At 38.0% G+C, this 18,342-nt stretch overlaps 1 protein-coding gene across 2 annotated transcripts in view; it reads right to left on the bottom strand.

Annotated features, from left to right (window-relative positions):
- The window catches only part of ctnna2 (catenin (cadherin-associated protein), alpha 2), a 316,827-nt gene that overhangs the window by 252,944 nt on the left and 45,541 nt on the right, over nucleotides 1–18,342 (bottom strand). For both annotated transcript variants that reach the window (XM_041982887.1, XM_041982885.1), the window contains exons 3-6: nucleotides 11,406–11,601; nucleotides 5,614–5,780; nucleotides 4,824–4,943; nucleotides 3,657–3,923 (exon numbers count right to left, since the gene is read on the bottom strand). In XM_041982887.1, coding sequence (XP_041838821.1) covers nucleotides 3,657–3,923; nucleotides 4,824–4,943; nucleotides 5,614–5,780; nucleotides 11,406–11,601 — 750 coding nt within the window. The remainder of the gene's footprint in view (nucleotides 1–3,656; nucleotides 3,924–4,823; nucleotides 4,944–5,613; nucleotides 5,781–11,405; nucleotides 11,602–18,342) is intronic.

Genomic DNA, 18,342 nt, shown 5'->3' with positions numbered 1-18,342 from the left:
AATTTTAAATAAGTCGTCGCCTGTCTTTCTGTCTTGATTACCTTACTTGCTTGCTTGATACAGAGTGAATGGTGGACAATATTATAAAAACGATTTAGGATAGACTTACTTGATACACATTTAATGATTAGAGTGAATAGTGGATAATATTGTCGTGTAATGTACGCTGATAATCAAGCCCCTTCATTGTCTTACTTCTTTCTGCTACCTACAAATGTTACAAAGATACATAAAACGAATTATAATAAAAAGAAACGAAATTCTGGTCTTTTTATTAAGTCAAAGAATAGCCTGTTTGACTTATTTAGTGATTGATTGTACTTTTACATTCAAAATATTTAGCCTTTTATTGTTTTTTTTACACATGGATTGGGAAAATTGAAGAACTGGTTAATACTATTTGGTTTACTAGTTTATGTGGTTGTTGCCCTCTAGAGCTTAATTAGTTTAACATTATGTGAACAAACATGAACTCCACCACAAAAATAAAAATATGCCTTATGGATGATAGAAAGCACATTACTCTTTCATAACTAAATAAATGTTTTCCACTTGGATTTTAAAGTTTATATTTGTTGTAAAATGTCCAGGTTTTTACCCATTTGCTTGTCTTACAGAAAAATACTGGCAAGTCCAGTTAATTCAGCCCACCACAGTAGTCAAAATGTACTTTTCTTCATGTTTTAATGTCACCAAACAACTAAATTATGTCCAAAATACAAAAAGAACTTAATCATCAACCCTTATTTAGACCCAAGGTTGCGCCCTCCTCTGGCATATGAAGGTAGCAGAAAGAAGTACAATGAAGGGGCTTGATCTTCAGCCTACATCATGGTTATTGCAAACAAACTGGAACAGACCTGGAAAGTTACTATATATACTATATTTTTATGTGTTAAAAAAATAATGACACGTTTATTGTTATCAATAGGCTATATTACTAAAACGTGTCCTAACCAACGCAAAAGATTAAGCTGGTCCATTATAGCCTACATGGTGTTTGTACATCCTCTATTTCCACACTTGGCGGTGCAGATTAATCTGTGCAAACCTACACATATTTTTCTTGTACTAGGAGTTACCACTAATGTGAAAAGTCTGCAACCTACCCACAGTGGCAAACAGCTGAGACCGTTGAGGAAACGGCAACTACCGCTACAGAAACGGCAAGCGCCATTGCAGGAACGGTAACTGACGCTGTAGTGAGAGTGGCTGGCCGTTTGCTGTTTTTGGATCTCGGCGTCTCTTCATTTCTCTCTATTTACAGTAAGACAATATTATAAGTGATTGTTGGAAATTTGGAAACAGTCTAACTGGAAAACTGCCTGACTAGGAACTATCTGACTAGGAACTGCCTGACTGGGAACTGCCTGACTGGGAACTGTCTGACTGGGAACTGTCTGACAAGGAACTGCCTGACTGGGAACTGCCTGACTGGGAACTGCCTGACTGGGAACTGCCTGACTAGGAACTGCCTGACTGGGAACTGCCTGACTGGGAACTGCCTGACTGGGAAATGTCTGACTAGGAACTGCCTGACTGGGAACTGCCTGACTGGGAACTGCCTGACTGGGAAATGTCTGACTGGGAGCTGCCTGACTGGGAGATGTCCGACTATGATTGCAGAACAATCATATATACTGAACCTTTCATTACCACTTTAACATTGTGATGGCAGTATTGGCAAAGATTAACATCATGAACCACATGGTCCTCAGTTTCAGACCCAGCAGCAGCAGCAGGTCCATCATCACGTCTAAACCAGGCTGAAGTTATTCAGATTACAATCAATTATCTGCAGCTGGTTCAAACAAAATGATCTGACATTAACTTTTATACTCTTGTATGTTCTGCTATAAGCTGGTTAAGATAACTTTATCTTATTTTCCACATGCTGTATTCATTTCTGTACTTTCTCACCACCTCGATCAGCTGATAATTAAGGCCCCAAAAAAGGCCAAAAGCTAGTCTGACAAGGCACACAGATCTTGAGAAATTATTATTGTTGTAAAATTCTCTGTCTTGTCTTATTATCCCTTTTTTTGTAGTTGAGTTCTTTCATGTTTTATTTTCAAGTTTCTGTTGGTACTTTGAAGACCTATTTATATACATTTTGTTTTATTTTGTTACTCCTGAGTTCTGTATTTTATGATTAAACCTGCACAAAATGACTCAATAAATCGTATGTCTTCCTACCGTGTATGCAACAAAATTTTGGCTGGTTCCACCAAATCTCACACTGAAGACTATTGAAAAGTTGGCAGCCCTGTCAAATGGAAATTAATAAAAGCATAAATCCATTTTAGCTGCAGTGAGAAGCAGTGGGCAAGATATTTAAGATATCCTTCAGAAAATGAATATAATTTTAGCATTAATCTAATTTTACAAACACTAAATTGTTCAGAAATAGTTGGATAAAAAATCCAAAATGGCAAACAAGTCTGCCACCAAATAAGTCTACTTTAATGTATATATATCAATATCACAATAGTGTGATGAGAACCATGCAATTAAGTGAATAAATCATGTGACCATTTTACCACCCTCATTGGAAATCATTTAATAAATGCTGAAATTGTACGGTAACAATCAGTTTTACGTTTTATAAAACTGGAGTTGCTAAAGTAATCATAATCAGTTTTGCCACATGCTGATGCATTGTTGAAGGTCTTGACGTAAATGATGCAATCCTCATTTGAGGTTGTTATGCATGTGTCAGCTAAATGTCAATAAATAAATAAATAATATATATATATATATATATATATATATATATATATATATATATATATATATATAAATAATATATATATATATATATATATATATATATATATATAAATATATGTATGCAAGCACAAATTGGGCCTTATCGCAAATAAACTAGCTGAAGGCCAGAATGCTTTAACATCTGATTAAGATATTTCATAAGAATAACAGAGATGAACTTGAATAAACTTTAAAAAGACAGCTTAACAGAAAATGGTCATCACTATGGACAGGTCAATTTCAATAAAAGGCCAGTAGATGGCAGCAGAGATTCATCTTTCCAGTAAAGCTTCAGCGCAATATGAGTTTGTTGAAATGCAAAGATAAAAAAAGACGGTGTGGGGAGGCAATATCCAAATAAATGTGGCCATAGAATTGCAACATAAACTGAAATATATACAGTAACTGTGTGTGTAAGTGACAGAGAGAAATAATACCATGAAAAAGTTCACAAGACAGATATATTCATGTGTGAAAGAGTAACAAAGAGCTACAAAGAGCTAGAGTAACAAGCTGTCAGATAAAATGTGGGACATCTTCAAGAGCAAAGAAAAAAGTTCAGACACCTTCAATTCAAGCACTTAGGATTGTTGTGACCTCTATGACTGAGAATCTACATTAAAAAGAATAAAACCTCTCAGATCATATAGACACAGACCTTCTCTACACATAGCGGAATCCAATCGTTCAACTTCTTTCCGAAAAGTCTATCTTCATGAGAGTTAAGGCACAACAGAATCTTTTCTTTTTTTTTTTTTTTTTTTTGCTGTAGTGTCATTTTAAAAATAGTTCTTTCATATCCCCTTAAAGTTGAGATATTGTTGACCAAATGTACATAAACCAAGTAAAGTATTCTGAATGAAAAAACAAAGTGTTTGTTGACTTACATCAAATTCATTGAGGGCAGCAGCCAGTTCACCAATGCCAGCATGGCCATGCTTCTCATCAGTGGGAGAGGTGGCCTGAGCAGCACTGGAGATGCCGCCAATGGCCTCCTGGACCTGCTTGAACACGTAGTCTCGGTTGGCACGTGTGGCTGCCACATCTGGGTGGCGCAGGAACGCTTGTGAGGCCGTGTACAGCATGGTGGCGTTTTTCTTAAGAGCCCCACGAGCTGCTGCCATCTCATCCCGGCACTGAGGGTCTTTCAGTTCCTGAGAAGATGACAGAGCATCTGTAACAACTATAAATCAATCAGCTGGTGCTCAGAACTTACAAAACAGTGGATCTTTAAAACAGAGGAACACTTAGGCAATATTTATAAAGAACGATATTTACAGAAATGTTAAAGCATTGTTTAAAAAAAAAAAAAAAAAAGGTGTGGGGATTTTTAAAACATCAGTGATTCACAATAGATCACACCCAAACAAGACCCAGTTCAGGAAATCTCCTTTTAAAAAAAAAAGTTAATGTCCCATTTGATGACTTGGTTTGGTTCCAAACACACAAAGTTACAGCAGCGTCAGCAGATTAGCAGCTGTGGCGCTGGATGAAATTCAGTTCAGTGCTTTGCTCGGGGACAACTTGGCAGCACAGGCTTTATTTTTTTTATTTATTTTTTTAAGGAAAATCCCTCTAAAAAGTTTTTCACATACTTAGGGCCACATCAGAAACACCCTCCAAGTTCAAATAAGCACTAATAAGCAGCTAAAATTCATTATATAAACTAAAGTAAATAAAAGTTGCTAAAAACGACATCTACATCAAAATCATGGTTTTTTTCATCCTTATCTGCTCCATGCCTCACTGCCTTATACAACTGATTGCAAACATAACTGTAACCAATCTATTATTTATTTATTTATTTATTTATTTATAATCAAAGTTTTATCAGAAAAGTTTAAATCTTGTGCAATCTTTATATTTTATCTAATGACATGTTTACTTTCTCTAACAAAATTCCACTTCCGATTCCAAAATTCCAACTTTAAAAATCTGAGGCCTTAAATATATGATTAAGCATAAAAATAACATTTAACAGAGGCCATTTGTAGTTTGCGTTTGTCTTGTTTTCCTGGATAAGGCTGGACAGGTGAAAGGGAGTTTCCTCTTACCTGCTGTCTTCGGGCTGCCACATAGTTGAGCTTCACCATCTCCTTTCCAAACTCTTTAAAGCGGTTGGCCAGATCTTGCTCATTGGTAGCATTCTTAACTCCCTCCAGGGCCTCTTCCACCTGTCACAAACACAAGAATTCAGCCAGAATACATACATTTTTACTGTAAAGCCCTTTTATTAACCCCAATGAAAGAGTTGAAGAAGATGTAATCAAAAAGATGGAAGACAGATTACTTAAGTGGACTTTGATGACAGATCTTATGAGGGCTTCAGTTAAGCTATTCTGTGACCCAGACAGTGCAGGCTCATTTGTGAAAAGGACAAACTGAGAGACAGAAAATGTCGGCAGACATCACTTTATCCCAGATTAGACAAAATGCATATCATTCCCTCTTCACATTTTGTATTAACTTCTCTTACAAAGCCCCAAGCCAATATCAAAATAAGTAACCAAAAAATCTGTTATTTAATTGACTACAGTAAGTGTAGCTCATCACACCAGAGCACTTATAAGTGTTCTCAGTTCTACTCCAAGTCTCATTTATATGTTAATATATCCAGAGGTTGTAATAAAAGCCTACAACTTGCATGTGGACTACTCAGCAGCAGACGAAGCTAAGATAAAGCAGCTTTTCCTATCATTTACAAAAAGATTTTGTAATTATTTTTATTCTGAGTAGAATAAAAATATTCTGATTGCTACTAACAACAAACAGGAAGTGCAGCCTTTTGATCGTACATGAAATGGCAAACACGTGGGTGAACTCCTCACGTCAACTTGTACTTACAATTTTAAGATGTGCAAGGAGCCTCATGACATCGGCCATGTCAGCGAGGATGAGCAGGCGGGTGACGGCAGACAGCAGGGCGCGGGCTGCCCTCACCATGGTACCCCGTTTAACGGAGGAACATGGGTCATCGGCAAACTCAGATGAAGCAATGCGCATAGTCTCTCCTGCAAAACAGAAGGAACAAAAGACAATAAGCAGAGCTGGTAATATTTGAATATGTGCGTGTGTTTGTATGCACACAGCAATCACACACATGTTTCTTCTGTTTTAAGTTAAGTACAGATTAGGTTTGTTGTGCTATGAACACAAAGGGGAAACAAAATGTTCTTTACATTTCTGTCTTCACTGTATATAACTGCAGTGCTACTGGAGTAGTTATTACTCTACATTACTTCAGTTGTACATAGTACTAGAATGACAAATTATACAGAACAAAAGGGTCCATTACTTTCTTCCTTTCATCCACATCAGAGGTCAGAAACAGATCGTATGGCCACTTAAACTAATGTACTAGCAAACATGAGCTCAGTGCAGAGTTATCAGTAGCAAAGTCAGTGCAGGACTCTTAACAGCAATGTTGCTAGGGTAATAAAATCTCAGACTGTTCTGATGTAAAGTATTCTTTGAAGGACCGAGTCATTCAGTTGGTGGAAGTTCAAGGATGCTTCCTTTATTCTTCACATTCTCAAAGGAGCTTCAGTGTTGTTGCCCAAAACAGTGAGCAGGGAAGATGGAGCAGTCTGTCACTACAAACATTTACATCTCTGTTTGGTTTCAAGCATATTTGTCACTGAAAAATTCTTACAGTAGAAATGTGTTTCATTTGAGGGCAATAAATACAAACTCCAAGTATAAAGCAGCTAATGGATGGCCAGCTATAAAAATAACGAACCCTTTGGCCAACATTTCTAAAAACTCCTGAGGAATAAGTTTTTTTTTTGTTTTTTTATCCCCCACTAAGTGACTAAACTTTCCATTAGGTTATCTACCTTCACCAGCAAACTAATTTATAAAATGTATAAACACAGTGTCACTCAACAACTCTGATTTGAAATAAGATACACGTTTTGTTTTTCATTTCCCCAAATTGCTGTAGAGAGCCATTTCGTCACTATCAGGTCAATTTAAAGTGAGCATGAGCAAATGAATGAATGACTGAATGAAAGTGCACTACTCAAAAAATAAAGGGAACGCAATTATTAGCAAATAACTAAAGTCTGTCACACATCTGGAATATCAATCTGCCCAGTTAACACTGGCTGTGAATCAAATGCACCTGCTGGTGGAATATGGAGGCAATTAGAAAGACGTTCCTATAATTCCTAATTCCTATAAAGGAACTGTCTCCCAGGTGATGGCCACAGACCATTTTTCTCTATCTTCATCTTCTCTGGATAATTTTTGGTCACGTTTGCATTTGGCTAGCAGCCTCACCATTGAAGGCAACATGAGGCAGTGTCTGCAACCCACTGAATTTGCTCAGGCTGCGCAGCTCAACATGGATGATATATCAATGCACTCTTTTGTAAGAAGGTTTTCTGTGTCTCCAAGCACAGTGTGGAGAGCATGGAGGAGCTACCAGGAGACAGACCAGTATACCAGGAGATGTGGAGGGGGCTGGAGAGGACAACCCAGCAGCAGGACCACTATCTGCTCCTTTGTGCATGAAGGACCAGGAGGATCATTGCCAGAGCCCTACAAATTTACCTCCAGCAGGCCACTAATGTGCATGTTTCTGCTCAACCTGTCAGAAATAGACTCCATGAGAGTGGTATGAGTGCCCAACGTCCACAAGTGGGGCCTGCGCTCACAGCACAAATTGACATTTGCCAGAGAACACCAGAATTGGCAGGTTCACCATTGTTGCCTTGTGCTCTACACAGGTTCACATTGAGCACACATGACAGACATGAGAGTCTGAAGATGCCGTGGAGAATGTTCTGCTGCCTACCTACAACATACTCCAGCATGGCCAGTTTGGCAGTGGGTCAGTGATTGTCTGGGTAGACCTATTCTTGGAGGGCCACACAGACCTCCACATGCTAGCCAGAGGTACCCTGACTGCAAGTAAGTAACTGGATGAGATCCCCGGACTCACTGTCGGACCCTATGCTGCTGCAGTGGGACCTGGGTTCCTTCTGAGGCATGACATTGCTCGACCGCATGTGGCTGGAGTGTGTCAGCAGTTCCTTCATGATGACAGCATTGATGCTATGGACTGGGCTGCCAGTTCACCAGGCCTGAATCCAATCAAGCACCTCTGGGACATCATGTCTAGTTCCATCCACCGCCGGCATGTCACATCACAGGCTGCCGAAGGGTTGACTGATGCCCTGATTCAGGTCTGGGAGGAGATCCCTCAGGAGAACATCTGTCTCCTTATCAGGAAAATGCCCAGACGAAGGGAGTGCATAGAGGCATGTGGAGGCCACACACACTACTGAACCTTATTTTGAATTGTCTTGAGGAATTTCCACAAAAGTTGGGTCACCTCTCCCCCCCCCCCCCCCCCCTTTTTTTTTTGAGTAGTGTAAATTCCAAGTGGTGGTTTATGCCATTTCACTAACAATGATGAATCTGCTAGAAAGGCATGCCGTCTTAGGAGTCTTCTCCTGAAAAGCCTTCATGGTGCAGAGATAATTCTGATTTGCTGGGACAACATGAACAAAAGCAAAAAATCTTCCAATACCCAGACAGACTAATATTAAAGTAATGGATGGTATTTATTCTTATTAAAAATCAAAATATTTGTATTTTGTGAAATTATTTTTTGCTCTCTAGTTGTAAAATGTTTTTTAACTGTTGAAAATCTTTCAAATCTGGATTTTGGAAAAGGTCTCTGATTCACCTACTGTATAACATCATATTTTCAGTTATAGGTGACAGAAAAAAGACATGATGTACAATAGCTTTACTATTTTAGCCAAAACCCATGCTTTTAATCCTGTGAGTAAGTTTGAAGAAGGCAGTGAAACATATAAGAAAAAAAAAACAGCTTTAATCACGTATATTCCATTTATGTTGCTCTTATTTGAAAAGAAGCCATGCCAATCATCTCTAAAAGCGTGTTTAAGCTGATACTCCTGGTACAAGGCAAATCAGATTTAATGTTTCTTGCAGCAAGTTAAATTATGTCCTGTCAAATTTTCTCACAACATGAGCAACAAAAACTTATCACTCACAACATACACAGCAGTGAGAGAGAGAGGAAGAGAGAGAGGAAGAGGGGCACTGAACCATTCTGTTTGCTGCTAGAAAACAGTGAACAAGCCTCCTGATGTTGTGTGAGGTCCTTACAATGGGTTCTGACAGCTGAGCAGAAAGCTTCACTAAATACAGTTTAGTCACACATGTGTGACAAAAACACATTGTAAGGATCCATTATCCATGTACAGTGGAGTGGTTTCAACAAGGTAAGAAAAAATGCACCCCTTACATCTTAAACTAAGACAAACTGGAGAGTATTGTTTAAAACATTATTTTTTTCTTCATCTACAGCAGTTAAAGTGACTTTTTGACTGCTTGTCTACCCGTACAATTTTGATTTAAAACCTCACAGTATGGCAACAGTGCTGACCACAGCACCACCATGCGAGCATCCCTATAAATACTGAAGGTAAAATCTTCATGCTGGGTCAGTAATAAACTGAGTGTAACAGCTCTGCACTTATACATGAATCTATGGATTAAATAAAGTTATTTATTCTGTGGTAATGAAAAAAAAATCATCTTACAAGTAGAAATACTGAACAACTGTGCAGACAAACCACCAGCCTTTTAACAGAACCAGAGGTCTGTTCAGGTTGTAATGAGCTTGTTAAGGGTGAGAGTGAATTTCAGGCCAAGATAAAAAGGTGTAATGAGGTCAGAAAAAAGAGGTCTGATTAATGTCAGATTTAAAGGCATTTTACATCTAACAATGACTTCTTTATTCGGTAATTGTTGTCATTGGGAGTAATTTGCTGCTAGGTCTTTTAAAAATGAGAAATTCTGTTCAAGTCTGCTGAACACAGTCTTCACGGCTTAGTCCAGTTCTTATATCTTCTACATTAATATAAATTGTTGACCTGACTTGTACAAATATCAAGACAAGCAAAGAAGTGGAAAGTAAAAATAGAAATGAAAAAATGCCCATTAGTGATACATGAATATGCAGAAGAGCTTTCTGGCGTGTTATACAGTTTGTAAAAGGTCAGAAGATGTGAAGCATTACCTTTTAGGTCCTGTTTTGGCTGACAAAATTGGTAACTAAGTTAAATAATTAGCTTTTTTTTTATTTTTATTATTTTTGGGACTCCCTTTACAGACTTCTGTAAATCTGTACAGCTACCATGATTTTAAAGTTTAATACTTGCACACATAAATACAAGAATCAAATTTTTTGGGAAACAGTTTGCTTTGGGTTAGCATGCTCAGCACATGGCACGATAGATCCAGGGTTCTGTTTTTATGTCAGCTTTGATGGTGACCTGTATAGTAACAGTCTATTTCACACCTCACATGAATCGTGTGCCAAAGCTTTAAAGTCAGTGGTCAACAGCACCAGCAGCCAAGTGGTGCTGACATGGCAGGATGAGGAATGAAGCTACAACACGACATATGCTGAGCTTCATTTACCATTTCTGCTGATGTTGTTACTGAACAGGAAAGCCATTACCATTCTGAGAACAAACATTTTATTCACATACAGAAGAGGCTGACTGACTTGCTCCCAGTACAGAAAAGGAAGTCCAGAAAAATACACACAAATGTGACATTGCCCCATCAATGCAAGGAAAGGATGGTATAAGCACTAATGTGTGTTTTTTAAAGTAAAAAGGCTCCATCTTTGCAGAAGTTTCAGTGTAAACAAAGTCCCATATGGTTGCTAATGAATGTAATTATGTACAATGTCTTAAAATTCACCAAGGTGCCTCACCATCACAGAAAGCCGAAGCTTTAACGATGCATGACTTTAGGGTAAACAACTCCAGAGCTAGAGTCATTACATTCACATAGCTGCATGCACCAAGTAAAGCCAGACCTAATGGCTACACTAATCTGTTAAATTGAGTGGATTTGCCATGCCACTCTTAACTCTACATCTGTCTAAATTTGTGTAGAGATTTGACATATCCTGACAGCTACAACACTTGTGCTTTTCCCAAATGCTGCAATTATGTCAGTTACACAGCACGTCCAGCATTAATGCAAGAAGAAGATTTCTACAGAAAGTGGTGTCAGTAGAGCTCCTCATTTCAGTTTCAATGACTAATCAAGAATATAAAATTTGTATGACTTTATAAATGCAGAACCTGAAATATTACACAGGCACCAGTAGTCAACCTCTAAATTATGTTTATCTTTTTAGTGCTAAATTAAAACAGTCTTCATAATAGTCTTGCCTCATTAAGGCATTATTAACATATACTCCTTTTCCCTACATTCATTAATCCATTAATTTATCTCTCTTTTTATCTTTACCCATCAATCTATATCCACTAATATCCTGTATGTCAGTAGATTGGATTGAATGATCAAAAACAAACATTTTTTAAGTTATAGTTACCTAAAGAAAGGCTCCAAAAGGACTTAAAATAACGTATAACAAATATGCTCCACAAACTATAGTTTTTATTATTAATACTTAAGTAAAAAAGAAAGACATAGCTAGTAGCATAGGAATGAATTTCTCAACCTCTAACTGTAAACGTAAAAGGTCGACGTACATTGATAACAACTATCTGACCAGTGCCAGTTAACTACAGAAGATCAAGCTGTTGTGTTTTTAAAAGAGTATTTAAGGTTACCTTGCTTACGGACATCCTCCACAGCAGCAATGAGTTCCTCCTTGAGGTCCTGGCTGTCTTTGGCAATCTGATCACCCTTTTCCAAAAAGTTCTGGGTGGCCTGCTCGACAGACACTGCCAGGACATGAGCCTTCTTTGATCGTCCCTTCTTCTTACTGGAAGGCCCTTTGTTGCTGGTGTTCACCAGTGTAGTGACCTGGGAAATAAGAGAAGGCGTTACAGTCTAACAGATTACTGTTCAGATTACTGCTCCTGTGCCTTTCCTTTCGTAGACAATGTTGATCTTCAGTGTCATGGTGCAAAACCTGCATGCAAATCAATAAAAGCACCTAAACTTGTTATGGATCACACAGTGTGACAAATGGAAAACTCAGCTGAATCATAACAGACTTACATCAACTGTCTTTACATAATTATGTTATCTGAATTCTCTCCAAGTTGTGACCTGCTCATAATATGCATTTCTCTTCTTTAGGCTGTCAACTAAAAAGTTTGAAATAACTTAATTACCCTTGGGGGGTAAATTTTGACTATTTAAAATTTTCTTTTGTTTACAGTCAGTACTTTATTAGTAGCGCATTAGAGTAAGGCTAACAAATTGTTTCTCAAAAAACTATGATTATACCAATCTCATCTGGTTTTCTCATTTTAAGCGAAAACATTTATTTCTTTGCAGTTACATCCTAATCACATTAATTAGAATAAACAATATTGCACACAAATAATTCAAACTATAGAAAAAAGTTTGCACTTACAAATCAAGCTTTAAATTACAACACAGAGCTAATTGCATACATATTGGCTCACAAAATTCCAAGTTCACTAAAAATATTCCTACATGAGCTTAAATACAAACGTTGTTCAATGCAACCACTTCAAGTTGCTCTTCTAGTAAAAAATTTGAATTAAAACGAATACATTAATGTGAGCTCTTCTGAACAGACTTCGCTGCACAGAATCAAAAAGATATATGTATACTTTTGTCATTTAAACTGTACCCAGTATTCTACAGGAGTATATTTTTAGCATATTTTTACAGGAGTATAATTAGGAGATATTTAATTAGGTGCTTGTACAGTACCAGTCAAAAGTTTGGACACGCTTTCCCATTAAATGTAATGGGAAAATATGTCCAAACTGGTAGTTTAGAACAATCAAGAAGCACTTTTGTATTGGACAATACGCTGATTATCAAATGCAAGGTCTAGGTTCAGAAAAAAAACAGAACAGGTTTCCAGCGAGTTGCAGGTCTGAACAAGGGTTACAAATCAAAAGCTAAAAATACCCAAACAGCCTCATGAATGAGAAATATGAGTTCAGCTTCAGGAGGGAATCAGAACGTCCACTGAAAACTTTTTTTTTTTTAATTGATAGCCTTTTTAATTAATAAAAAGGCAATTATATCAAACTCACTATTGTCTTCAGCACAGGTGATAAAATGGCAGAAGTCATTATTTTTGGTGAAACATTAGCTAAAGATCAGAACTGTCTCAAGTCAGAGTCAGATTCAGTCTCGCAGCAGCCATGTCAGGATGGTGTGATATGATTAGTTTGTGGTGTATATAAGAGGCTTTCAGTCTGAAAAGCCTCTAAGAGCAAAGTTATGTCCTGCCAAGCCCACATTACTTTAGGGCTTCTAGCAGGGAAAATAAACTTTAATGATGCATGTCCTCACTCGTAATGGATCTGAGAATAGTTGCACTCATACGAGACCAAAAGTTTACAAGCTAGCTGTGTTATTGTTCAGAAAGTAATTCATGCTATAAAAATATTATCTTTAGAATCTATATTTACAGATACCTTGAAATTTTAATTTGAAACATCTCTTCATCATTATCTAATCTGATCAGCATCAACTTATCAGTGGTGCATTCATTTAAAGCCCACTTCAAAAACCAACAACTCATTATATTTAGCCTTCAAAGGATACACAGATATGTGCATCCAAAAATTCTGCAGACCTTTAAGAGACAGATTCATGAGGGCTCCTATGATGGCTGCCTACATAAAAACATTTTAGATTAGATCTAATTGGTGCATTTCTCTGTGGATGTATCAATATGACTCAGAATAAAGGAGGACGGCATCGTTTTTTTTCCCCAGCTGTAACTATCTGCTGAATATACTTCTTATAAAAGGTCATACATGTGTTAAGGCTTAGTAAATGGTCATACAGACTTGTAGTCTTGTGTGATTTATCTGTACTTTCAATGATAATTTATTCATAAACACAGACCTGTGGAATACACACAAATAATGTGACTGCATGTACGTTCCACAGGGACTTAGTCAAGTCAAAGCTGGTGGGCATTTTGTCCGGCAGCAGTGGCTTAAAAAGCTGGATACATATTTAATTATATCCACAGCAACCTCACAGCATGCACTGAGGCTGAATCAGTTTTGGTATTCACCTTCATACAGATTTAACTGCTACATTTGCCAGTATACTCAGCCATCCCTGTAGACACACGCCTCACTGAATATCCTCACTAAATTGCTGCTGCACGTCCTTTAGCTGGCACACGTAAATATAAACACATTTCTGCAGTTTTAGCATCACTTCATTGGCTGCCTGTTTATTTTAGAATCCAGTTTAAAATAATTTAGTTTTTTTAAATCCATCCACAGTCTTGCGCCACCCTACCTCTTTGAGCGCCTTCACCCTTACACAGCAAGATGTATCACGACAACAACCAGAGTACTAAAGACACACACATTAAAAAAAAAAAAAAGTAAACAAAAGTAGCTTGTGTATAAACCCACTGGACAACTCAGTGACTGTGTCAGCATCCTGAGTATTAGGGATGAGGAGTGAGCAGATATGAGTGTGATCATGCAAAAGTGACCACGCCTTCATGGAGGCTAGAGGCAGCCCAGAGGCCCAGGCAATCAGCAGCAAACCCAGAGCACGAACCCAAGCCACCCCACCACAAAGACAACACCGGACCCACCCGGAGGGCTGCAGAGGAAGGCCCCAGCCAGAGCCCCGCCGGGGTCACGGGGCACAGGCCCCAGCGGGCCAAGATCAGCAGCCGCCGACCCTGCCAGGCACTGGCCATCCAGGGCGGCCAGAGCGAAGGGCCCCAAGCACCAAGATCCAAAGTCATCCCCACCCATATTTATACTGTATCCTGGAACCTGTGGTTAACACAAATTCTGATTAGCACAACTTCCTAAGATATTCATTCATTTCTATATCGCTCAGTCCAGTTCAGGGTCACAGGAAACTGGAGCTTATCCAGCAATTAGGCGAGAAGAAGGGTACACCCTGGACACCAGTCCATCTCAGGGCCAACACAGAAAGACAAACAACCCCTTACACTCACATTCATAGGAGGAATTTAGACTGACCAATTAACCTGCATGTCTTTGGATGGTGGGAGGAAGCAGAGTACCTGGAAAGAACCCACACATACAAGAACTCCATACAGAAAGGCCGCTGTTCAAACCACCCCTCAGCCGAGGCTCAAACCAGCGACCTTCTTGCCGTGAGGGAGCGGTGCTAACCACCACACCACCATGCAGTCCTTTCGAAGATGATCTGACTTATATTATTTTATTTATTATTGATAGGACAGCAGAACTTAAAGAGCATACACTAAAGTGTGAGCACAGATAAATACAGATCAGATGAAGCATGAAAGCCAGATGTTACAAACATCCCTGAAGAGGACAAACATTGCGTTGAGGACAGCAGTGCTGTCGTTTCAGGTTAAATGAATTCACATTTAGAGGTTCTAAAGGCACTGCCCATTTTTACTACGATTGAACTGACATTTAAGTTAAGTTACTTTCACAAACACATTATACAACAAACAGACAAGCATCTTAGCCTTAGAAAAAGTTCCACAATGAAAGCCAAAAATTTCACAATGGAAAATAAAAAACAGTGAAAGAATGTTGCAATATAATGCAATGGCCCTCAAGAACCACATAAGGTCACCACAGTGGAAGAACAGACATAAAATCTACTTTTATGTATATATATTCTCAAAACACACACTGTAGTCCTGTGAAATCAACTGATAAATAAAAACATTAAGATATATTGTTCGTGTCATGACTTCATCAAAAAAAAGTAGATACTTTATTAGCCCTGGCATGTACAAAATAAATCGGAGCACACAGAATAATCAAACAGATCCCTCAGGGAACTAAGCATTAAAAAAATTGAAAATAAAAATTAATCTAGTCACAGTAATGTTGCCAAGTGCATCCAAATAAAGCCAAAGACAAAAAACAAACATGAATGTAGTGTCTGTGCAAGGCAGCTTTGCCCTTTTCTGGCAGCTGCTAGTTGGCCCAAGGCAAGCTTATCTTTTGGGCATATTAACAGCACTGCTTTGATTTTTTGCTAAATCATATTTGAATTTATTCCATACAGCCACAAGTCACTTCCACATTCTCCCAGTCTCAACATCAACCTCTTAGACCCAAAAAGCTTGCTACACATACAACTTATACAGCTGTGAAGACTGCATAGCTGTGTAAAATATTTATGGACTAAACCTTTTTATTTGTCAGCCTTTAGGATATTTTGCATGGCGTATCATGTTTGAACTACCGTAATCATTTCTTTAAATAGAGCAAAAACAAAAGTCTGAAGGGATTTGAAAGGAAGAAGTGACCTGTGGACTTACAAGCAGACAAATTTGTTCCTAATGACCATAAAGTCACTACTTAAGTTATAAGACAGCATGGAAAATAAAATATGAAGGTCTAATTAATAGATGTATTTTTTCAGTTTAAATGTAAAACGTTGGAGACATTCATCATATAGAATTTGTGGAAGGTTTGAAAGAACAGATGCAGTAAAATGCATCATCAAAAAATATTTATGGTTACTTACACAGAAGAACATGGAGGAAATTAAAATGTGTGTGAACATCTGGCAAAATGAAAAAGAGACCCACAGGGCAGCTTTTACACTGCATGAGTAAACAGTGCTTCCATGACGTGATACGTTACATGCTAAGGGCAAAGGCTAAAATATAAACAGTAAATAAACAAAAGCCCGTAGATTGTACTTTCATTTCCCATTAATTAGAATAGATAAAAATGTGCTTCCTTCTTACACAAAGTTCACCCTGCTCACTATAGCATGAAAAAACCAAAACATTTATAGTGACAGTTGTGCACATTGTAAACATTTGAAATACTGTTTATCCTCTAGGGAGGAAATTCTGTCACAATATTAATGCAACAGCATAATTGTGTTGTGCTTCTCTGTCCATAAAAAGCACCAATGCAGTCAGTCAAATTCAGCTTCTTTAATTCCCAAAAACACATTAAGCACTCAATTAAGCATATATGTGCATTTATTTACAACTTTGCAAGTGAAAAGCAAACCAGGTCCAATGTTTGGCATGATCAAACAAAGCAGAAACCTGAATTCTAAGAGCCAATATATGTTTTATGTTTTTAATATAGACTGCTTCTGGACCTGGCAGATTTGCTCTATTAATTCTTTAAAATTATACTGAAAGGTGACAGAAGAGAAACTGTTGTTAGGATGGATTACAGCAAACTAAACACCTTATTAGCTACACTTAACTACACCAAGACATTTAATAGACAATTTACAAATATTATATGGACAATCTAGATAGCATCTAGATAATATACCATAGCAAATCAGCAAGAAAAATACGCAGACAGCGGATCATTGTGTTAGTTTAAAGATTCACAGATGCTCTCTAAGACTGGTTGTACAAGGAGAGTAATGACCACAAGGAGAGACACACATTTGTCTGAACCACACTCAGGCAAACACAAGGCATTTTCATAGGCTTCTATCTGTGCTTTGTCCCATATCTATTTGCTGCAGCTGATTTAGTATACAAATGACATTTTATTAGCCTGAAAGGTACACTGTAAATCATCAAAATGCTACATAACTCTGATTTCTGTTGTTTGATAAAAGCTTTTTTTTTTTTTTTTCTTTTGCCAACAGTGAGACATTCATATGTTCCCACAGCCTTATAAACCTTTTGGGCACAAAAGTTCCAGTAAAAGCGTGCAATACATGGACATGCTGCTGCTGCAGTAGCACAACTAATGTCTCCTTCAGACATGAGAAGTAGTTGTGCGCCCTGCCCTCCCATTTTATTGCTGATCAATAGTTTTAAATGCCATGCAGCCTTTCCTCTACAGTACACTGACCAGTGGACTCTCCAGTAAGTAGTAAATCCCTGTGGTTTTGCGCAGCCATTCAATTTTCCGCCTTCAGCCTGTGAGACCCACATTTATTGGATGAGCGATGATTCAACTCTTGATAATTAGGGAGGGTGTCTGCATGTATTTGCATGATTATGTGTACATATGCAGAGCTCCTAAGAGACTCTAGCTCCTACATTCTGTTCTGTTATTGATATACAGTATGTAACAACCCTTACTAAATAACTGATGAAGCCATTTCCACCAACTGTGAATCGTGAATCATGTGCTAAAGCTCAGGGGGACAAAAGTAAGAGGAAACCGTTGCATTTTTCCAAGCTGGCGAGTAAGCCATCTAAGGGAAATGCAGTAACATGGTTGCACAAAGCAGCTGCTGTAATGACTTTTGGCCATGTGATAACTGAATAATCACCAAGTGTGTTACTATAAAAAAAAAAGCATATGGGAACATACAAAAATTTAGAAGCACGCACGATTACACTGCATATAAACATATGGTTCACCTGCCAGAAAGAGCAGTACAGTGTTAAATCCTTCTGAGCTTTAGATAACCCTTCAGCCCCCTTAAAGATTTGCTCATTTCTTTATCATACTGTGTTTTTTTTTTCTCCCACCTTTTGATGTTAACAAGAGCTGAAGTGCAAAGTAGTGGCGATTAGTGGGCATTACAGCTGGGTTCTGAATGAGTTCTGGATGACAAAAAGGAAATTTACGCTGGAAATGTCACACAGCAAATGTGTCAAGCTCTGACATTCTCCAC

This window comes from Melanotaenia boesemani, chromosome 4 (assembly GCF_017639745.1).
Source record: "Melanotaenia boesemani isolate fMelBoe1 chromosome 4, fMelBoe1.pri, whole genome shotgun sequence".
NCBI classification, from domain to species: Eukaryota; Metazoa; Chordata; class Actinopteri; order Atheriniformes; family Melanotaeniidae; genus Melanotaenia; species Melanotaenia boesemani.
This window is presented reverse-complemented; position numbering and strand designations above follow the sequence as displayed.